The sequence below is a fragment of the Microtus oregoni genome, unplaced genomic scaffold (genome assembly GCF_018167655.1).
Source record: "Microtus oregoni isolate MIOR12 unplaced genomic scaffold, Mior012 000023F_ref0000262, whole genome shotgun sequence".
Classification (NCBI taxonomy): domain Eukaryota; kingdom Metazoa; phylum Chordata; class Mammalia; order Rodentia; family Cricetidae; genus Microtus; species Microtus oregoni.
The window spans coordinates 1,246,548-1,269,287 of NW_024543082.1; the positions used below are offsets into that span (position 1 = coordinate 1,246,548).

The 22,740-nt window shown below is 53.8% G+C and overlaps 1 protein-coding gene across 1 annotated transcript; it reads left to right on the top strand.

Annotated features, from left to right (window-relative positions):
• The first annotated feature begins 1,487 nt into the window (after positions 1 to 1,487).
• On the top strand, positions 1,488 to 22,275 carry Meltf (melanotransferrin). The gene is made up of 16 exons (XM_041673190.1): positions 1,488 to 1,569; positions 2,680 to 2,834; positions 4,839 to 4,938; positions 7,042 to 7,224; positions 8,109 to 8,265; positions 9,403 to 9,470; positions 13,291 to 13,478; positions 14,050 to 14,230; positions 14,835 to 14,986; positions 16,588 to 16,684; positions 17,397 to 17,591; positions 18,226 to 18,382; positions 18,481 to 18,548; positions 19,918 to 20,105; positions 21,445 to 21,643; positions 22,151 to 22,275. Exons 1-16 carry the CDS (start codon positions 1,521 to 1,523, stop codon positions 22,228 to 22,230), a joined length of 2,217 nt encoding a protein of 738 aa, XP_041529124.1. The 5' UTR covers positions 1,488 to 1,520; the 3' UTR covers positions 22,231 to 22,275.
• Positions 22,276 to 22,740: the final 465 nt, after the last annotated feature.

Genomic DNA, 22,740 nt, shown 5'->3' on the forward strand with positions numbered 1-22,740 from the left:
GTGCTCATGTACCCAGCCCTGCACAAAGACCTACGCATAGACACGTAATTCAAAATAAGAAAATAGTTTCTTTAAAGTAAATGGTTTTGCCGGGCGGTGGTGGCACACGCCTTTAATCCCAGCAGAGGCAGGCGGATCTCTGTGAGTTCGAGACCAGCCTGGTCTACAAGAGCTATTCCAGGACAGGCTCCAAAACCACAGAGAAACCCTGTCTCAAAAAACCAAAAAAATAAAAATTAAATTAAAAAAAGTAAATGGTTTTGTTCACAGTCGCTGGCCTTCTCAGCATACCCGTGCAGATGGACTCAGCAGCCCATCTCCACAGTGACCCCTGGAGCAGAACATCTCCTTTGATAGGGCTCCCCGATTCCTTGCTTCACCCGCCCTCTTCTTGCGGGGGAGGGAGCGGAAGAGGAGACTTTCTGCAGACTGTTTTCCACATAGCTTAACAAAACACCAGGCCCCGGGCACTGGTCGGCCTGGAACAGTGGCTTTCAGACTTTACTGTGGACGAGGAAAGACAAAAATGAAAACAAACAAACAAACCAGGTTGATGGCCCCATCTGCAGAGCTGCACCAAGTGGGTACGAAGAGGGCCTGAGAGGTCAATCCCAGCAGATTCCCGGGGGAGCTTCATACAGCTGTTTGAGGGTGTTCGGAGGATCACCCTTCCCTTCTTGCCTCGCTCTGCCCCCCCCCACTGAGTTCTCTCTCTCTCTCTCTCTCTCTCTCTCTCTCTCTCTCTCTCTTTCTCTCTGTGTGTGTGTGTGTGTGTGTGTGTGTCTTCCTTGTCTCTCTGTCTCTCCCCCTCTCCTTCTTTCTCTCTTCTTCCCCTCCCTCCCTTCCTCCCTCTCCTCCTCCTTTTCCCCTTCCCTCTTCCTTCTCTCTTCTCCCCTGCTCTTCTTCCTTCTTATCCTCTCCCCCATTTTTCCCCCTTTTTGTCCTCTACCCATCTTTCATAACACAGTGATGAGCCAGCTCTGGACACCTGGGTCTAGTGTCCGCTCTGCCACTCACAAGGGTAACCTGAGGCAAGCTCTTCCCCCTGACTACGCCCAAACAAAAGCAGTTGTCTACCTGTCCCCAGCCAGGGAGCTACTGCATAGGCATTGCATGGGAACAGAGGTGACAGGGAATTTGGTGACCAGCTTCCCTCCAGCTCAAACTCTGACCTTCCCCCTTCCTTTCCTTCCAAAACTGAACTTGTCCCTGTCCAGTCAGTTGTGACATTGGGGCCCTCTAGCACAGAAGAGGATGGTTTGGAAGACAAATTGTTAAGGGCCTGGGAGTAACTGAGTCGGGTCAGCCACCTTGGGTCAGCCAGAGGCGTCAGCAGGGGGTGCCAGAGCTAAAGCCAAGGCCGCACCATTCAGTCCAGGTATTCAGTGCAGGGTGTGTCAGGGGGCGTGGACTCTGCCAGAGCTGCGCTTAAATAGTGGAGGGTCAGTGAGACCAAGGAGAGGAAGCCAGGCCGGACCTGCCAGGACCCTAGCCAACCCAACTGCACGCTGCACACTGCCATGAGGTTCCTGAGTGTGACTCTCTTGCTGCTCCTGTCCCTGTACACTGGTGAGAATGTCCCCCAGGGAGAGTAAGGTGCTGAGCGGCACTGTACTAAGTCTATGGGCCCCTCACCCCTACCAGGGCACAGCACGAAGGAAGCAGCCTTGAGCCAGGCCTCCAAAATGAGTGCCAGATGTCGGGGAAGAAGTCCCGGGGTGTCCTGTCTGGTGCAGAAGGCAGGAGGGAGTTTAGGGGATGCGGTTGCCGTGATGAGAGAGGAAGGAAAAAGAGGGTAAAAAGGAGGAGGAAGAGAGGAGCCTTGGGGACAAGGGTTGAGTGTTCCAAGCTCCACAGCTGAACGAGGCAGTGGAATGTAAAAGTGGTGACCTTTGGTGAGGATGGGGTGCAGGCTGTCATCGGAAGGAACCTGGCCCCCAGACAGACAGACCAAAGACAAGTTTCAGATCTTTCCCCGAAGTATAGGCCTCCAGAGGATTCTGGCTGCAAAGTCATCAGCCCCTAGGAACTCTGGAACCTCTTCCTCTGGGCCCCCGCTGGAACACTCCCTAGGACTCTGACCTGGCCAGATCAAGGGACCCAGAAGAAGCCCACGGAGGACCTGTGTGTCCTTCTCTGCATAGCTGACTTCCAACACGGAAGGTGGGCTTCTCACCTGCTAATAAGTCTCCTGATGTCACCATTAAGGGAACAGAAACCTGAATCCACCTATCCACTCTTCAGCCTCCCTTGCTTGTCTCACCTTCCCACAACAAGAACCTGACTCTGCCCCCACTGCAGAAGGCAGGGCCCCCACACCGCTCAGTCACAAGGTCCAGTTCTTGACCAGAAGGGCAGAGACAGCGCTGAGGTGGGATCCTGGGCCAGCACCTCTTTTGGAAGGGGGCAGGAATTTGCTGGTCACAGAGCCTGTTGAGGCACAGGGCCGGTGCTCACCTCTCCCCAGCCTGAGCCCCATAGCAGGGATTCCCCACAGCTCTGTAGTGGGCTGGGTTCTGAGCCACCCATCCGCAGACGCAGCTCTGCCCTGCCGCTGTGTCTCACACACTGCCTTGCCGTGGGAATGCAAGGCTGTGTGGTGGGGGACTGGACATGCAGGCTATGGGGTCACCACGGGCTGCATAAACAAGGAACGGTTGTCTGCTGCCTGGCCCACAGTACTCGGTGTGATGGAGGTGCGTTGGTGTACCATCTCAGACCCGGAGCAGCAGAAATGCGAAGACATGAGCAAGGCCTTCCAGGAGGCTGGCATCCAGCCCTCCCTCCTCTGCATCCAGGGCACCTCTTCGGACCACTGTGTCCAGCTCATCAAGGTGAGGCCTCTCCCTTCCCGTTCACCACCCCTGGCCCAGACAAGAGGGCTCTGACTCAGGAGGAGCACACAACAGCCCCATTCACTGCGAAGAGGCAGATGTCCCTCTGCCAGGGCTGGACGATGTAATCTCCCAAGTTTCCCCAGCAGCAAGCGCCTGACTTTTTCCTTCCCAGTGGGGGGCGGGGGCGTGAAGGGGCTATAGTCCAGATAGGCACCGGTGAGGAAAAGAGAACGTGGAGAAAATCTTCAGGTAGGATTTCCCTTGTACAATGGCCCTGCTGGGACGGGGACAGGGACACTACCCACTTGTGGGGGAGAGAGCAAGCCATAGTCAGTGTCCTAGCTTGTTTTTCTTTTTCTTTTCTTTTCTTTTCTTTCTTTTTTTTTTTTTCAAGACAGGGTTTCTCTGTGGCTTTGGAGCCTGTCCTGGAACTAGCTCTGTAGACCAGGCTGGTCTCGAACTCACAGAGATCTACCTGCCTCTGCCTCCCGAGTGCTGGGATTAAAGGCATGCCCCACCATCGCCCGGCTCTAGCTTGTTTTTCTATGCTGTGGTAAACACAGTGGCCAAAAGCAGCTTGGAAGGAAAAGGGTTTATTTCTTACAGTCCATCAAAAAGGGAAGTCACAGCCAGGCGGTGGTGTCACACGCCTTTAATCCCAGCACTTGGGAGGCAGAGGCAGGCGGATCTCTGTGAGTTTGAGACCAGCCTGGTCTACAAGAGCTAGTTCCAGGACAGGCTCCAAAACCACAGAGAAACCCTGTCTCGAAAAACCAAAAAAAAAAAAAAAAAAAAAAAAAGGAAGTCAGGGCAAGAACTCAAGGCAGGAACCTGGAGTCGGGAACTGATGCAGAGGCCATGGAGGGGGCTGCTTACAGCCTTGCTCCTCCTGGCTTGCTCAGTTTGCCTTCTTACACAACCAGGACCACCAGCCCAGGGGTGCCACTGCCCACACTGTCCTGGGTCCTTCCATATCTACCGTCAATCAAGAAAATGCTCCAACTGGCCATGGTGGTGCACACCTTTGATCCCAGCACTCTGGAGGCAGAGGCAAGTGGATCTCTGAGTTCAAGGCCAGCCTGGTCTACAGAGTGAGATCCAGGACAGTCAGGGCTACACAGAGAAACCCTGGCTTGAAAAACCAAAACAGAAAAAGGAAGGAAGGAAGAAAGGAAGGAAGGAAGGAAGAAGGAAGGAAAGAAGAAAAAGAAAATGCTCCATAGATCAATCTGATGGAGGCATTTTCTCAACTGAGTTTTCTTCTTCTCAGATAACTGTAGCTTGTGTCAAATTCGGGGGTGGGGGAACCGTAGCTAACACAATGGCTTCATGACCCATGGTGACTACTCACTGCCACAGAGTTTTCCAGAATGAGGCTTGTAAGTTTCCTAGAGAAAAAACCCCCAACCTAGGGCCCTGAGAATGTGAGATGGGAAAGCAAGTCTGGGTGATGGGAGACCCAGTAAACTGGCACCGGCCCTTCTCAAAGGCAGGATAAGACTAGAAAGGTAAGGCACCATAGGACAGGTACTGCCTGGGGCTCCATTGCAGTCTGGCCCCCAAGAGGCCTCTGAGAACTAACCAGCCAATGAAGCCAACCCTTTGAGGGCAAAAGGCAGCGACACTGAAGGACAGCTCCTCTCAGCCTCGGTCCCGCATGAACTCTCTTGAAGGGAAAGCCTGGCTGGGGACCGGAGCAGGAGGCCCAGAACCTCACAATAAAGAGATTCTTTCCCTGCAGCTCCTTCTTGCATCCCCGGTGTTACACTGTGCCTGTCTGTTATGATTCTGTAAAATTCATAACTAATATTTGTAAAGAGCAAATGTAATAAAGTCAGGTTGAGTCCTGGGCCCTCGGGGCGGGGCCAAGATAAGATAAGGTTCCTGGGTCAGAGGAAGGCTTTGGAGGTCTCCGTGCTTCTTGAGGGGCTCTGTGGGTGTCACCGAGTTCTGGCTAAGTGGGCCCACAGCTGGGCTGGCTGACCTTCCCTCTGCCATCAGGACCAAGAAGCTGATGCCATCACCTTGGATGGAGGAGCCATTTATGAGGCTGGGAAGGAGCACGGCCTGAAGCCAGTGGTGGGTGAAGTGTATGACCAAGGTAAGGGGCATGGTGCGGGGAGAGACAAAGATCCCACACAGAAGTCAGGGCCAGTCTGACCATGTGACCTTGAAGCCCCCAGGCTGGTCACCAGCAGTGTCCCCAGAATACTTCTAGGGGTCCAGGCAAAAAGCCCTTCTGAGAATTTCCTAGTTCTCTCTTGAAACGTTTAGGAGGGAGAGCCAGGGATGCAAAAGCTGACCGAGTCTGCTCTTCTTCCAGGGTGGCCAGACAGCAAAACCCCAACTTTTGCCCACTGGGCTCTTACTAAGGGGCAGCCGCGTGCCTGGGGCAGAACTAGGTGGAATCCAATGTGCAGGTGCCTGGTCACCAGGGTGCCCATACATACACATAATTCAGTGCCCCTATCAGAGGCAGCTGGTGCGGGATGGGGACAGGAGGGGTGAGAGCTGCAGAGCCCAGCAGACCCAGAAACATGCCACACCTGAGGCAGATTCTCATCCCGTCACATGGCCCAGGCCAGTCTCCTTCTACCTGACACGTTCTGTGTGTCCCTCACAGCTTGGCCAATGCCCAGCCTCTATTGCTGGCAAGGCATCAGTCATATCCTCTCATGAGCTCCCGGGCCCTCCTCGCATCTTTGCCAAGGACCTGTGAAGGGTCCCCAAGCTCTGGTGCTCACCATGAGCCTTCCCTAAGGCCTTGCCCCTCTGCCTTGCCAACCTCTGAATGGGGCCTCACCCAAGTCTCCACACTAGCCAGAGAAGGCCCAGTTGGCTACTAATTGAATTAGTGACAGTCTCACGACACAGGCCACAGTCCGTCACAGGCAGCCTTTCCTCGAAGGCCACCAACCGCCCTGGCTCATGGGTCACCGGCACAGCTCTTCCTCTGGCTAACTCAGTACCCCACTGGGCACCCACGGAACCTGGTTGGGAGTGGAACGGTGAGGAGAAGCCCTGCTTCACCAGCAAGGGTCAGTTAGCCGGCATGCACCCCAAAGCCCAGTTCCCCACAGGGCAAGAGAAAAGAGGTACCAGGAAGCCTGCAGAGGAGGCTAAAGGGAGGCTGATGGGGCAAGGCTCCAATGATGGCCTGGAGGGAGAGTTCTGGATGGCTCCAGAGACTTATAAGGGAAGCAGCACCGGATGGCAAGAAACAGCTGCTTAGTTTTTTCCAAATCCAACCATGCTCTGGTCATGAGCATCCCTGACCACATATTGTGTGTGTGTGTGTGTGTGTGTGTGTGTGTGTGTGTGTGTGTGTGTGATGGGGGTCAGGGGGAGGAAGGGAGAAGGTGTATATGAGTATATGACTGGCCCGGTCTTCAGTCCCTGTAGAGGATTATGTGTCTCTTCTTTTTTTTTTTTTTGATTTTCAAGACAGGGTTTCTCCCTAGCTTTTTGGTTCCTGTCCTGGAACTAGCTCTTGTAGACCAGGCTGGCCTCGAACTCACAGAGATCCGCCTGCCTCTGCCTCCCGAGTGCTGGGATTAAAGGTGTGCGCCACCACCGCCTGGCTGTGTGTCTCTTCTGAGTAGCCTTCTCTACAATGGGCCCAGGAGTCTTGTGGAGCTGCAGAGCCCACATACCCAGAGATCTGAGTGACTTGGGGCCACATCACTAGCTCCCTGTGCCTCTCCACCCCCATTCCCACCCCCACCACTCGGAGTACCCGAGCCTTTTCCCTCAGCTGTCTTCTCTCTATAACCATGGCCCCGACTTCAAACCTGCAAGCTCTCCTGAGGGTTTCCGCTCTCAGAAAGCGAAGGCTCTTCTGACTCGAGTTGTGGAGACCCAGCAATGGCCAGATGGCTCGAGAAGGAAAATGGGAACAGTTGAATGAATCACTGTCCCTGTACGCGTCTCATTCACAAGGCAGAGGAGGGGTGCGGCGGGGACCGGAGGGGAAATCTTGTGGTAAGATGCGCTCTCACCAGCTCTCTCAAAAGATAGAGAACCAAGCACACATCCATGTATTTACCTCTACATGCACGCATGCACGTGCACACACACTGACCAGGCGCGTGTACACACGCACGCACGCACACATGTGCGTTGGATACCGTCTTCCACAGCTTTTCCTGGAGTCGCCTGTGTCCCTCTCCCTTGCTGTTCTCACTCCGTCTTTCTCCCTCTCTAGATGCTGGGACCTCCTATTACGCCGTGGCCGTGGTCAGGAGGAATTCCAACGTGACCATCAACACCCTGAAGGGCATCAAGTCCTGCCACACAGGCATCAACCGGACTGTGGGCTGGAACGTGCCTGTTGGCTACCTAGTGGAGAGCGGCCACCTCTCAGTGATGGGCTGTGATGTGCTCAAAGGTGAGGGCTGGGGGGGCAGCTTGAAGTCTCCAGTCAGCCCCTCCTTTCTCACTCTGCCCATGCATGGCTCTCACCCCACGCCCCCTTGGAACCTGCAAAGCCCCACCTCCTAGGAGAGCCTTCCCTGACTACAGTCAGGGCGTCACCCCCTCCACTCTGCTGGCCCACTCTGGTGGCCTCCGTCCTACAGATTCCATTGCCCCTTCCCATGTAATATAGCCCGGCCTAGAACCCAACCACAGTTGTACGAAGACAACCAAGAAGAGTTTGGCCTCGTGTAGGCTGCTGAGGGTGGCCTCTGTCTAGATGTGTCCCAAGCCCCCTAGACAAGTTGCTGATGTCACCCATAAGCTCCCAAGTGGCTTGTGGACTCAGCCATGGTATAACTGACAACCTGGGATATCTTAGGGCCACAGTCTCTGAGGGTGGCCAAGTATGTATGGGTGGTCTACCAGTCTAGTGTGAAAGAAAGAAAGAAAGAGAGAGAGAGAGAGAGAGAGAGAGAGAGAGGGAGGGAGGAAGGAAGAAAGAAAGAAAGAAAGAAAGAAAGAAAGAAAGAAAGAAAGAAAAGAAAACCCCACAAAAAACTATGCAGGTCAGCAGGTAGGTTAGACCCCACAACAAGCCAAGTCTCTTCACTACTTTCGCCTTTTGGGTAAAATTGCTGGTCGCTGATCTGAAAACTCTGCAGTGAGAACAGAACCCAGTTTGCACTCGGCTGTCCTGTGAAGACATTCATAGACGACATTCTACCTTCCAGCCACAGCGACAGCCCCACCCGGGTCCGAGGGCCCAGTCTGGGAGTACTAGTGTGATCCAGTTGACCTTTCTTCACTTGAAGCCGAAAGGTGGAGTCAGTGACCTCTCTTTGCTCCTCCCGACAGCCGTTGGCGACTATTTCGGGGGCAGCTGCGTCCCTGGAGCAGGAGAAACCAGCTACTCTGAGTCCCTCTGTCGTCTATGCCGTGGCGACCCCTCTGGGCACAACGTGTGTGACAAGAGCCCCCTGGAGAGATACTACGACTACAGCGGGGCCTTCCGGTGAGGGGCGGGGCAGGGTGCAGCGGGAGAGTTAAGGGATGCAGGGAAGTGACCTGTGGTCTGCCGGGCCTCAAAGAGCCCTTTGTGCAGACCTCTTCCCGATTTATAATAAACACGAAACCGGAAGATGCCAGGGAGGGTTTGCTCACAAAGTCAACATGTTTGGTGTGCTTAGAAAAGGGAGGGCTCTGACCAAGGAAAATGGAAAAAGCCAGCTCAGGCCGCTGATGTCAGGGAGGGCCTTTCCCTATGCTGGTCCTGACCGGCACTTCAGCCTGCCATGACCCAAGAGAGAGTCTAAGGGCTCATGTCTAGTCCCATGTCTTGCATCAGAATTCCCAGCTCCTGCAGCACTCAGTCCTTCATGTCCCCACCTGGAACCCTATTATTGGTGTCCGGGTGAACAATTTGTACCGAGGGAGGACACAGTCCCTACTACCTCCCCATGTCCCTCACAGACCTCAGTGGTCCGGTACCTCCCCGGCCCCCAGCTCAGTCTCCTTATTTTCTGGCCAATCTGCCTCCCATATTAGGAGAATATGAAAGTCATGATCCTTTCCACTTGGGACATTTGGTTACGACATGAAAGGCCTCCTCGTCCAGTCCCCTGTGTCAGAGGAGAGTCATCTTCAAAATATACTGGATGTCTAGGCTTCAGATGGCAGGCCGAGGAAGGCAGCGCAGGCCCCACACTGACTGTAAGGGGCCACTCACAGCCTGGCATAGTGCCGCGCGCTTTTAATCCCAGCACTAGGGAGGCAGAGACAAATGGATCTCTGTGAGTTCAAGGCCAGCCTAGCCTGGCCTACAAAGTAAGTTCCAGGACAACCAGGGCTACACAGGGAAACCCTGTCTTGAAAGGAGGGGGGGGGGGAGGGAGACCCAAGTTCAAAGAAGCCCCACCCTGCCTACCTTATTGGCCCACCCGACATATGATGGAGCTAAAAAAGGGTCCACAGCGTGGCAAAACCACGCCACCAACAGTCTGGGGGCGGGCCCCCAGAACTGAAGAACTGTAAAATGCATACCTCCTAGGGTCATCCCCTGAAGCCCTGGTCAAACTTCCAGGGTAGAAGCGGGGTGGCATTGAATGAACGAAGCGGGGCTCCTCCCAGGCTCCTGGTTTTTCCTACACAGGTGCCTGGCAGAAGGAGCAGGGGATGTGGCCTTTGTGAAGCATAGCACGGTGCTGGAGAACACGGACGGTGAGTGGGGATCAGGCAGAGCTGCCCAGGTTGGCCCTAGATCCTAGCAGTCTGGTTCAGTGCTGCTCTGAGTCTCCCGGGGCACTCTGGGTAAGCCCCATGTCTTCAGACCTTAGCTTCCCGTCTGCAGAAGGCCGCAGAGGGGTCTCACCAGCGACATTCCAGCTGCTTGGTGCGGCAAGGGTGGGTGGAGCGAGGCTCTGAGTGTGGCGCTGGGTTCTCTCTGTGACCACTTAAGTCTACTAACCCTGCACCAGACACTGTGGGCTACCCTGTCCGTTCCTGATGTCCCCTGTGCGCCTGTGACCTGGAGAAGACCAGTCTGCCCCTGGACAGTCTTGCTGAAGATGGGTTGCTGGGATGGATTGATTGGTTTAAATTTGTTTTGAACTTTGTAGTAATTGAAGTTTGGAACCTTCAGCCAAACGCAGTGGTGAATGCCTATAATCCCAGCACTTGGATGTCTGAGGCAGGAGGATTACCATAAGTGCTAAGATTACAGATATGGCTAGAACTATCTTTTAATTTGATTTTACCTGAATATCAGTAAGAGTTTTTTCCCTCTCTAAACTGAAGTAGAAATTATATGCAGTAAGATTTTTTTAAAGATTTATGTATTAAGCATACAATGTACTGCTGGCAAGGAAGGCACCAGGTCTCATTACATTACAGATGGTTGTGAGCCACCGTGTGGTTGCTGGGAATTGAACTCGGGACTTCTGGAAGAGCAGCTAGTGCCCTTACCCTCTGAGCCATCTCTCCAGCTCCCCAGTAAGATTTTTTTAAGTACCACAGTTCTACTGTGGACTGAAGCAAACCCTTGTGCTCCCACTCTCCCCATCCCTAGCCCCCAGCTCCCAGCCTGCCCCCACCCCAGCGGCCACTCCTGACTTTTGTCTGGTCCAGGGTGTGTGAGCCTTATTCTCTTTGTTTCTTGTTTTTGTTATTGTTGTTTGGGTTTGGGGAGAGGGGGTTAATGAGGTCTTAAGGCACAAAAGAGCTGTCTTAAAACCAGAACAGTCCTACAAAGTTTAACTATCCAGGCAGGGTCCTTTGATGCAACTCATAGGGAGGCAGCCCCGCCTTGGCCCTGGGATTTTCATCTAATAACCTATGGCTTCTGGGAGTGGCTTCAATACCTGTCCTTTGGAGCTAATTGTTGTGCCTTAAGTCGGTGGATCCATCATGTAGTCTAAACTTCATGAAGGCAGACATAAACCAAATTTAGTGGTGGGCAGCTAGCTATCTAGTAGAGGACAAGGCACAAAGAGCTGTCTTCAGTAAAGGACAGGACCATTAGATGAACCGTCCTTGATGGTCCCCAAGATGGGTTAGCAAGGGAGAGCTTGGAAGGGGGGCAAACAATAGCACTGAGCTTGGAAGGGGGGCAAACAATAGCACTGTGTTGAGTTTGAATCAGCATTTTATTTTTTCTTTCTCTCTTTTTTTTTTTTTAGTTTCATGTATGCATGAGTATTTGGTCTGAATGTATGTTTGTACATTACTTGCACACCCAGTGCCCAAGGAAGCCAGAGGAGATCATCAGAAGCCCTAGAGCTGGATTTACAGTTGTGAGCTGTCATGTAGGTGCTGGGAATCAAACCTAGGTCCTCCGGAAGAGCAGCCAGTGCTCTTAAATCCTGAGCCATCTCTCCAGCCCCTGATTATTTTGTTGTTATTTTGTTTTGTGTGTGTGATTGTTGTTTTCTTTTGTTTCTTTTTAAAGTTGGAGTAGTAACCTAATGGTTTTTAAAGTAGTTAAGAAACATCGTTGTGAGCCAGATACAGTGATGCACGCCTTTAATCCCCACACTCGGGAGGTAGAGGCAGGCAGATCTCTGTGAGATCAAGTCAGACTGGTCTACATAGCAAATTTCAGGACAGCCAGGGATACACAGAGAGATCCTGTCTTCACACACACACACACACACACACACACACACACACACACACCACAGGAAGGAAGGAAGGAAGGAAGGAAGGAAGGAAGGAAGGAAGGAAGGGAGCAAAACCAGTAGAATCAACATTGCCTAGAGTGGTGAGTTAATAGGATTTTGTCCCTGAAGCTGAGAAGCAAGAGGCCTAAAAGGCATGCTTGACTCTTTGACAAATGATTCTGAAAGGTTTTCAGCAGCTTTAAGTGGAGAGAGGCTGGGATGGGGAAATGCATTGGACGTGCCCTGTGTGATGGTGAGGGTTCTCTAAGTGCCTGTGTGGGTATGGAAAGGCCTTGCTGGGTGTGCCCGTGGCTTGAGTGGTTGGGTTTCTAGCTGTGAGAGAGTGCTCATGACCCCACAGGTAACCTTTGCCTTCTCACTTCCTGACAGAGTCCCCCTGTTCAAGTTTAGAGCATTGGCTCTTTTGGGGTTGCCACCCCTTCGGGAGTGGAATGGCTCATTTTAAAGGGTAAACTAAGACCACCAGAAATATCAGAGACTTATCTTACAATTCATAACAGTAACAAAATTGCAGTTAGGAAGTACCACCGAAAGTGGTTTTATGGTTGTTGGGGGAAGGGGGGCCACCACAGCATGAGGAACTGCACTAAAGGATGGTTGAGAACCCCGGGTTTAGCGGTCATAGGAGGATCACTAGGTAGGACCCATTGTGGTTTGGTTCTAGTCCTTAACATGACTCTTCATAATACTCCTGCTTGGTATTGATTGCCAATCTCAGATAAATACTGCTTTTCTGTTAAGAAATGTGTGAAGCCAGGTGTTGGTGGCGCACGCCTTTAATCCCAGCACTTGGGAAGCAAAGGCAGGCGGATCTCTGAGTTTGAGACCAGCCTGGTCTATAGGGGGAGTTCTAGGAGAGGCTCACAGAGCTACACAGAGAAACCCTGTCTCAAAAAACCCCCCCAAAAAAAAAATAAAAATAAAAAATAAAAAAAAGAAAGGTGTGAAATTGGGAACAGAGATGGCTCAGCCGTTGAGGCCTTGCTGCTCTTCCAGCAGAGTTCAGGTCCCAGCGCAGACATCAGTCAGCTCACAGGTACAGCACAGGCATCCGTCAGCTCACAGGTACATCGCAGACATCAGTCAGCTCACAGGTACAGCGCAGGCATCAGTCAGCTCACAGGTACAGCGCAGGCATCAGTCAGCTCACAGGTACAGCGCAGGCATCAGTCAGCTCACAGGTACTGTGACCCCAGCGCAGGCATCAGTCAGCTCACAGGTACTGTGACCCCAGCGCACCTGATCCTCTTCAGGCCTCCACAGGCAACTGTCCACTCACATAGATGCAAACAAAAATATAAATAGATCCACAAAGAAGAAGCATGGACTTTAGGAAACAGTGTGGGAAATCCTGAGCTGTGGGGAAAGGCAGCTGTGTGCGTAGTGACGGTCAAGGGTGAGCAGACATAGGAAGTGAGTTAGGAGAAAAAGCCTTAAGGTGAAGTAAACCAACATAGAAACCTTTGCGCTTTGGACAAAGCCTGCAGGACTACCCTTCTCCCTCAGGGCCACGGCTCTGAGGAGATTGTGTGTCTTCCGCCCCCTGCCCCTTTCCCCCTGTCCCCTGTTCACTTTGTTCTCACCCTAAACACCTCTGGTTTTTTACTTCTCTTATCACTTGTAAGGAGCCATGTTAGTGCGTGTTGTATTATGGCAAGCTCCCTCACATTTATCCTCACAGAAATTATGAGATAGAAAGAGCACATCCAAGGCCTTGTGTATGGCTGAAGAACTTTCATTGCGAGAGCTACGTTCTCACCACCAAACTGTCCAGCCTCCTCCAGACCCCGCTCCCATCCCCCACTGCCCCCCCCCCATCCTCTGTGAGCATAGGAGCTGACTCCTTAATTCCCACCTTCCAGGGAAAACCCTGCCGTCCTGGGGCAGGGCGCTGATGTCCCAGGACTTCCAGCTACTCTGCAGGGATGGCAGCCGGGCCGATGTCACTGAGTGGAGACAGTGCCACCTGGCCCGCGTGCCTGCGCATGCCGTGGTGGTCAGGAATGACATGCATGGGGGCCTCATATTCCAGCTGCTCAATGAAGGCCAGGTGAGGAGGAATGTCGTGCCCTGAGAACCCCCAGGTAGCACGGTGCCCTTGGTGGGGGTGCTAAGGTCTGGAGGGACTCTACCTGGGACAGACCCGAGGGGGCCAGCAGCCAGGGCAGTGTGAAAGGCACCTCACAAGCTGGCAGGGATGGGGGTAGCCAGAGCATGGGCACTCTTCAGAGTCTCAGAACCCCTCAGTGGAAGTTTCCGACCTATGCCTCTGAAGGTCAAAACCACGACCTGTGGGCAAATAAGGTGATTACTGTGCCGTTGCTTAAGTGGCTAACGGAGCTTTGCAGTCACCCCGCTATGTCAATCACCCGCCCGGGGAATTACCTGTGCTCATAACCATCTAAACCTGAGCCATGAGCCCTGTGTTCAAACGGAGGGGCTTTGATGAGGCAGAACTGGAGGGGTATAGAGAACAGAGCACCAGGGAAGGCAAAGTGGAAAACTGGCAGGGTGGGCACCTGGCCTGAGGTCGCAGAAAGGCGGTTCACGTGGCTGAACTTGGGTGGGAGGGATGTAGGCCGCAATCCCCTCACTGCCCTGCTTCTCCCTTTGACATGCAGATTCTGTTCAACCACGAGTCCAGCAGCTTCCAGATGTTCAGCTCCGAGGCCTATGGCCAGAAGAACTTGCTGTTCAAAGACTCCACCTTGGAGCTTGTACCCATCGCCACCCAGAACTATGAGGCCTGGCTGGGCCAGGAATACCTGCAAGCCATGAAGGGCCTGCTCTGCGACCCCAACCGTGAGTCCGTGTCCCTGCCCTTGCCGGCCACATCGCTGCCTAAAACGCAACGTGGCAGGATTCGCATGAGGCCACCAGGGCCGGCCACCTACCCAGGCAGCAGACTGTGGCCTGTGGCCCCTGTAGAAACCGGTCACTCCCACTTCCCTACTGCTTAGAGGTTTGGGGAGGAAGCAGTCCTATGGTCATGTGTCCTGTGGGACCCTGGAAGACCCTCCAGGTTCGGGGACTGAGGTCCTCAGAGCCTGATTTGGAACTACTGAATCCTGTTCGCTGTCATTCCTGACCTTCCCGTTCCTCTCTCGTCACTGTGTAGGCTCAGGGGTCAGCTGTTGCGTGGATTAATGCGGCAGCCTCTAGGTGGCCTCCCTGCCTCCAGCCCCATCCCTGTACGTAGGTCTCCCACCTATGGCAATAGTAAGCCAGCCTGAGTTCAATACACAGCAGTCAGTCTGCCCCAAGCATCACACAGCCTTCCCTATGAGAAAGTGGTTAAATAGCATCCCGGCCACATGGCTAATAAGAAAGGGACCCGGAATTTGTCTGGGTTCTGATTTGAAAGGCTTCCTGTTGAGGTAACCGCCCCCATGTGTACCCTACACAGGGCTGCCCCACTACCTGCGCTGGTGTGTGCTGTCCACACCCGAGATCCAGAAGTGCGGAGACATGGCTGTGGCCTTCAGCCGGCAGAGACTCAAGCCAGAGATCCAGTGTGTGTCGGCCGAGTCCCCGGAGCACTGCATGGAACATATCCAGGTGGAGTGGGCCGGGGAGGAGGCAGTGCGGTCCCTGGCATGGTCCTTGTCTCCCATCCCAGTTGGCTGGAAAGAGGCATTTGGTCTGAGGAAGTCTCTCTCCCTCCTATACATGGCGGGAGTGGGAGACCGCCTTTTAGTAGATGTTTGCTAGAGGCCCACACTCGAAACAGCTTCCGCCATGTCTGGAGATCTAGTGTGCAAAACGTTTCTAAAAGCAATGCATGGAAACCATGCATCCTGCATAGAAAGGGGCAGAAAGAATGCATGGCGTTTCTCTTTACGGTGTTCGGTTTTAGTCTTTACCCTAAGCACGTGATATGATCCATTCCTGAGGCCTGGTACCCACTGATCCACAGTGAAAACCCCAGCCCTTGCTCAGAGCCCATCCAGTCTGTCCTCCTGGCTTCCCCGGTTGGACACTAAGGCAAAGGGAGGCTGGGAGGAGAGGGTTTCTCCGTCCCAGTGCCTGGCAAACTGACCTTTGTCTGGGTATCTCTTTCCAAATGCCACCGGCACAAAGAGATGGGAAGGGCAGGGTCAGCTTCCTCTCAGGGACACTTCTCCCCTCAGCCTCAGAGGATCATGTCAGAGAAGGGGGCACCCAGGCCTGTGGAGAGAGGAGGAGACTGCCCCAGGCCTCTTCAGAAGCCCAGCAAGAGGCCCCAGTGAGCCTCAGTTCTAGCTTCCCAGGCTCTGGAGATGGCGTCCAATGTAGCCTTCACGGTCCTTTCCTGAATCCCACGGTGACCAGACCCTGGCGTAGGGGTCAGGCTGTGTCCTCCTTTCCAACACAGAAGGTGTGAGGAACTGAGTGAAAAGGAGGCCCTAAGAGGTGTACCAACTATGTTTCTGCTGCCCGCTGTTACCTCCTCACACCTATGGGCTGCACAGTGTGGGACACCCTCATAGGATGCCCGGCCCCTCTTTCTCCAGCCTGGCCCTTCTCCTAGGGTTTACCATATTTCTGTAGCTGTATTGCCCTTTTTAGGATACTAGCTACCTGGGCTAGAATCAAAAGACTTCGGAACGGGCAGCTGGGATAGGGTATAGGTGACCTGGAAGGAAGGGTCCAGGGTGGCTGGAGAGAAGACTGCCTGCTGCCTTCTCAGACGGTCCCTAGCACTCAGGGAAGACCGTCCTGAGGCCCTAGGGTTCTCTGGGCCATTCTGCCACTGTAGGTGCATTTTGTCCATGTAAGGTGCCACCCATCGAAGAGTGCTGAGAGACCTCAGGCCTCTGGAAGATGACAGTCCCCGGGGACCAAGCAGTAGGTCAAGGGTAGTGCTAGGCAGAGCAGAGATGCAGGAGTCTCAGCATCTGTACTCTGAAAAACCGATGTCACCAGGAACTGAAGTGTGTCCCCCCAACACACACACCTGTATCAGCTGCTCTTAGCCCTTCAGCCACCCAGCAGCCTCTGGGCCTGGCCTCTTCATGAGTTCAAGAAGGGACAGAGAGGAACAGAGTCGGATTCTCCTGACCAGGGGGACTCCCAAAGAAAGAGAGGCAGAGCTCACAAACCCCTCCTTCCCCCGAGAGGGGAAAAGCCCCCATTTCCAAGAATTCCTGCCATCCAGAGCCCCTCTCTGTTTTCGGCAGGCTGGCCATATTGACGCTGTGACCCTGGAAGGTGAGGACATCTACACGGCAGGCAAGGTGTACGGCCTGGTCCCTGCGGCTGGAGAACAGTATGCTGGTGAGTGTACCTGCCCCACCTTGTGGCTCGTTCTTTATAACTCTAAGACCTTTTCCCCCTTCCCCCAAAATCATTTCGAGAACCTCCAGCTTCCTCTCAGTACCTCATCTCTAGGCCTTGGCAGTCATCTGTCGTGAAGCAGGCCCCTCCTAGCCCAGGCCTCAGTCCTGAGCAGGGTCAAGTAGCCTTTGCGGAACCCAGCCAGTCTGTTGCATATGCTCTTGATTTTCAGTTCCCCTTCTTACCAGCCAGCCCAGGCCACACACACAGGCCACAGCTGCAAGGGTGTCCTTGGCCTCTCCCTGACATCACGTGGAGCCCTCCAAAGCCTGTTGGCTTGGTCACACCTTCTTGGTGGTTTGGGCTTGACTCTGTCCTTTGTCCTCTTAAGGGCTGACCTTGGGACATTTGGTCCCTCCTGCTCAGCTTAGAGAATGTGTCTACAGGCCTTAGCTGTGCCTGCTTTTCTCCCAAAAAGTGAGAAAAATACCACCTGGGTGTGAGAAAGACCACGGGTGGGGGCTCCTGGGGTTCTTCAGCCAGGTGAAGAGTGGAGACACCAGGTGCTCTCTAAGGATCCTGGTACATCAGCCTGGGCACCCCCAAGCCTGTAAGATACCCACAAGCTGAGACAGAGAAGCAGGAGGGGGCTGTTAGGCATGGATCACAGCTCTTATAAGGGGTGCCTTTCAAGATGTCCATCTCCCTGCAGAAGAGGACAGGAGCAATTCCTACTTTGTGGTGGCTGTGGTGAGGCGGGACAGCTCCTACTCTTTCACCTTGGACGAGCTTCGCGGCAAACGTTCCTGCCACCCAGGCTTGGGCAGCCCTGCTGGCTGGAATATACCCATAGGCTCCCTCATCCAGCGGGGCTTCATCCGGCCCAAGGACTGTGATGTCCTCACAGGTACCTCCACTGAGGGGCACAGACCCGGAAGTTCTCTGGGATCTGACGGGAAGATGGTCAGCTCTGAGAGTCAGGTCTTGTTCTTGGCATGGTCTTGGGAGAACCCCCCCCCAACACACACACACACACACACACACACAGCTTCATGGCATGTCTGAGTGTTCCAGACACTCAGTCCTGGGTTGTCCCCACATCTAGCAGCCCCTAGCATTTGGGGACTTTGTTAGAAAGGGGTAGGACGTGCACTTTTGTGTCTCAATGTTCTAAGTGCTAAGGTGGCGACAGAATAAGGAATATTTGTCTCATGTAAATCTCTTCCCATATTCTCACAGTGCAAAGCCTGTGAGGTTCTTGAGCTGACTGGGCACATACTTCTCTTTCTGGCTCATAACTCAGAGGAAATAAATAGTTGTCTTATGTCAAAGCACGCAGAAGGCATTAGGATTGACAGTTCCCTCTCCTGACAGACAGTCTAGATCATGAGATAGTGACCTCCCTGTCCCTGAAGAAGTTCAAGCCAAGGCCAATGAGATGGGGGAAGGGCTGCAGCCTGCCCTTCTCCCTGGCTATCTTTCTGCTGCTGGGGACACAGGAGGTGGGGGGAGCTCACCACATCCCTCCCACTCTGCCCTAGCCGTGAGCCAGTTCTTCAATGGCAGCTGTGTACCTGTGAACAACCCCAGGAACTACCCTTCCTCGCTGTGTGCACTCTGCGTGGGAGATGAGAAGGGTCGTAACAAGTGTGTGGGTAGCAGCCAGGAGAGATACTACGGCTACAGCGGGGCCTTCAGGTACTTGGTGGTAGCTGTGGGGAAGGGGGATCTTCTGGCCTGGCTCCCCCCAGGCAGGATTGTCCTTCTGACATCTGCCCTGCTCTCCTGTGTGACAGGTGCCTTGCAGAGCATGCAGGGGATGTGGCCTTCGTCAAGCACACAACGGTCTTTGAGAATACAAATGGTATGTGAAGGGGCTTGGGCTAGAGCAAAGTAAGGTGGGAGAGGGAGCTGTTCCCGGTCCGGAGCAATCCAGGCACAGGACGTTGCTGGGTTTGGAAACGGAGCAGCATCCAGGAGAGAACTCGGAGACCCCAGCGTAAGCGCAGATGCTGGGATGCCTTCCTTTGGTCCAGAATTCAAGTTCATATCCCACTGCCAGGTGGTAACCGCATCTCAGCCCCTCTGCAGGTACTTATGGGGCGCTGAAGCCTGTGGATGGGGCCTGCGAGACCTTTCCTCTGGCCATGGTCATGAGCAGGTCAGGCCCTGTGCAGGGAAGTCCACTCAAGTCGCACTAAGATACGGCCCAGCCAGGTTCATTGCACAAACAATTGTGTCTCCTGGAGTCATCTTCCCAGACTCCACTGGGGCAAAAGGGCCCAGACACTCAGTCCCAGGACCCCAAAAGGTGCATCTGAGATCCTGAGCCCAGTGCCTCTCACCTCCCATCATCCACCTACTTTTGGTCGGGGGGGGGGGGGGGGGGAGTCATGTCTGCATCAATGGCTGGGGTCTGAGCCCTTTCTGCCTACCCTGCTGTGCCGAAGGCTTTGACAGTCCCCCAAATCAGGCTTAGCCATCTTCCCCCTTCCTCTGTTGTCCCAGACACAGCCCAAGGAGTGCGGCTGTGGCCCAGAAGGCAAATAAGACACATAGGAAAAACATCAGTATTTCAAAATTCACATTCTAGCCAGGCACTGGTGGTACATGCATTTAATCCCAGCCCTCAGGAGGCAGAGGCAGGCGGATCTCTGTGAGTTCAAGGCCAGACTGATCTACGGAGCGATTTCCAGGAGAGCCAGGGCTACACAGAAGAACTTTGTTTTGAAAAACAAAACAAACAAAAACAAACTCTATCCACAGTCCCCAGAGGCCACTGAGGTTAACAGGACTCTGCCCCAACCATGCTGGAGAGAGCCTTCCCTGATGCCACAGCCTGCTTCTTGGCCCACCTCCCACTCAGAACCACAGGCCCCACCTTCTCGGCATGAGCCCGACAGTCTACCTAGTCCCCATAAGCCTGGCAGTGTGCTGGACAGGGCTGTGGGAGATTTGGCTGCCATGACATACCTCCCAGGGTGCTTTTTTTATTTTTAGCTCGATGAGGAACCCGCCTGGTGTTCCTTCTGGAAAGGGGAGGGAGGATGCTAAGTGAGCACCTCAAGACAAAAGGACAGGACTCGGCAGGGTACCAGCCACTTGCTTCAGCATCACAAATGCTGGTTGGAAATACTGATTCCCGGGAAGCTGTCCAGATAGCACCACCTCTTCCTGGTGAAGGGTCTCATGGATTTCTCTCCCACTTCTTCCCACCCCATGCTGTCCCTCAGGCCACAATCCTGAACCCTGGGCTGCTCACCTCAGGTCGCAAGACTATGAGCTGCTGTGCCCCAATGGGGCACGGGCTGAAGTAAGCCAGTTCCAAGCCTGCAACCTGGCACAGATGCCATCCCAGGCTGTCATGGTGCATCCAGACACCAACATCTTCACCGTGTATGGACTTCTGGACAAGGCCCAGGTGAGCCAGGCTAGAGTGGCCTCGCATCTCTGATAACTACAACCCCGCCCCTTGCTACCGCTATTACTCTTGTGTGGTGCTGGAAGTTCAAACCTGCCTGGGAAGTACCCCACCGCTCCCTTTGAGAGCAAAACCCCTCCGAAGCTATCTCCTTGCTGGGGCCATCCGTTCCTCTCCTGGTCTCTCTTGGGGGTAACCCCACTCCAGACAAGATTTGCTAGATCCCCGAAACTGCTCTCGTCAAGGGCACCATGACCCCTGACCTCACAGCAGCACTGGCTACAGCACCTTCTCCTGAGCCCCACCCTCCCCTTAGAATCATTTTTTCTGTGGCTTTTGCGTCCCCACACCAGACTGGTTTCCTCCTAGCTCCATTTATTAGGCTGAATTGGCCCTCCTTTGATCCACCAGAACCGTAGACCAGTGGAGCCGCTGGGCTGTCCTAAACCTTGGAATTATATGTACTCTGTCCCAAGAGCAGCTCCTTCAAGCGAGCGACTCCCCCAGCTGGTCTCTCAAGCTCTCCGAAACAGGGAAGAATACCGCGTGGTTGTAGTTTTCTGAGATAGTGGCTAGCTTCAGGAGACTCTACAAGTCCCCTCCACGCCACTTTCTCCCCTTTCCCCTTGATTATTAATAACAGTGGACACACCTTATACATATGTGAACAAGATGTCCCTGTTCATACTGTTATCTATCCCAAGCTGTGCTCAAACTCCCAATCCTTCTGCCTCAGCCTCCTAAGTTCTAGACTTATAGGGTTAGGTCACCAGCTTCTGGCATTATGCCTCACCTTCCTCTAGTTCACTAGGGCTATCCAACTCTCATTCAGGACAAGGGTTCCCATCAGGGAAACAAGTCGCAGGATCAGCCCTGGGACCCCGATGGGGTTTGGTGATGACATCATCAACTCCCTCACTATTTTTCTCAGTCCTGGTGACAGAACAGGAGCTCCTATCTGTGAGACTGTCTGGGCTCATTGGAAAGGATGCCCGTAAGATTGACGAGAAATCATTGCCAAAAAGATTGAGAAATGTTGAGCAGGCCCAGCCAAGCCCTTAGTCATTGCATCTGTATCCTCTCTCATTTCTGGGGCCTTCGTGCTATAAACTCACACTTGAGTTTTGCATTCAAGAACCAGCCTGGTGTGACATTTCTGACTGTCTTTGGATGGCAACTCTATGCAAATCTTTCCCCAGACTTCTTTCATGACAGAGGCTCATCAGTAGTGAAGTAGATGGTTTCGACAGAAAGACTTGGCGCCCTGAAGTGCTTGTTCGTTGGGACCCCCGCAGTTGTCTGTAAGCCCAGACATAGCGGTTGCTTTCGGTGTTTCTAGGACCTGTTTGGAGATGACCGCAACCAGAATGGGTTCCAAATGTTTGACTCCTCCAAATACCACAGCCAAGACTTGCTTTTCAAAGATGCCACAGTGCGAGCAATACCTGTTGGGAAGAAAACCACGTACCTGGAATGGCTGGGTCCTGACTACGTGGTGGCTCTGGAAGGGATGCTGTCTCAACAATGCTCGGGTGCAGGTAGGGGACCAGGCCTTCTGTGCCAACACTTGTGATACCCCCTGCAAAGGGCCCTGAGACACCCCATCTCCATTGGGGGTTTGGAATCAAAACTCTGAGGAAGCAGAAGGGTATGCCAGGCCTGGGTGAGACAGAGGTTCCTATTTCATACACTAGCAAGGTGAAGTGTCCCGGGAAAGTCCAGACAGGTGGACTTGCAGACGGTTGAGTCAGGAGCTCCAGCCTGTCACCCAAATAGACCGGGATCATGAACATAAATGCTGAAAATGATAGTCCCAAGTGGATCTGAGGTAACGGCATAAATATGCAGGCAGCATAATTTGGAAGGGAATGCATATGTAAAGAAACCAGGGAAAGGCAAGATTGTCGTGGGGCAGAAAAGAGATTGGAGCTAGCGGGGCGCACAGAAATAGTCCTGCCTGTGTGTGAGCACCAAGCTGCCGCCCACAGACCCGGTGCTTCCTGCCTTAACTACCTGTCATCCTCCCTCCCCACCCCCACTCCCAGTAGCCACAGTGCACCGAGTACCCCTGCTGTCCCTGCTCCTGCTGGGCCTGGCTGCAGGCCTCCTCCCGCGTGTTCTCTGAACGTGGTTGCTCTAGGCAGCGGCCTGAGCAGGGAAAGCTACAGAGTCCAGCCCAAGAAACCTGGAAATTGGCTAACCCTGCAGGAGAGTGCGGGATTCAAGAGACAAGGTGAGGACTCTCACATGCAGCCCTCGGATGTGTGATGCTAACCCAAAGAGAAATTTCTGGAATCAGGATGATAAGGCCAAGTCTTCCCACCTGCCTGAGCCCTTGGTACCTGAGGCAACTGGAGAGCAGCCCAGTCATGCCTCCCATGCTGGCGGCGCCTGCAGCGAACCTGTGCCTCCCACCTGGAGCCTCCAGGCTGGCTTGGGGGGGATGGGGGAGGGAAGAGAGACCGGTTGCCATGGCAACCACGAAGCTGGCTTCCCACACCTGCCTCTGTGTCAGTCGCTTGGAGAGGTGCCAAGGCAGAAACCCACCACCAACCTAGAGGACCTCAGTGACACAGTTCCCCCCTCAGTCCCTGCTCCCGCTGCCCCACCGCTCTCTCCTGAGTACATCTGTCCA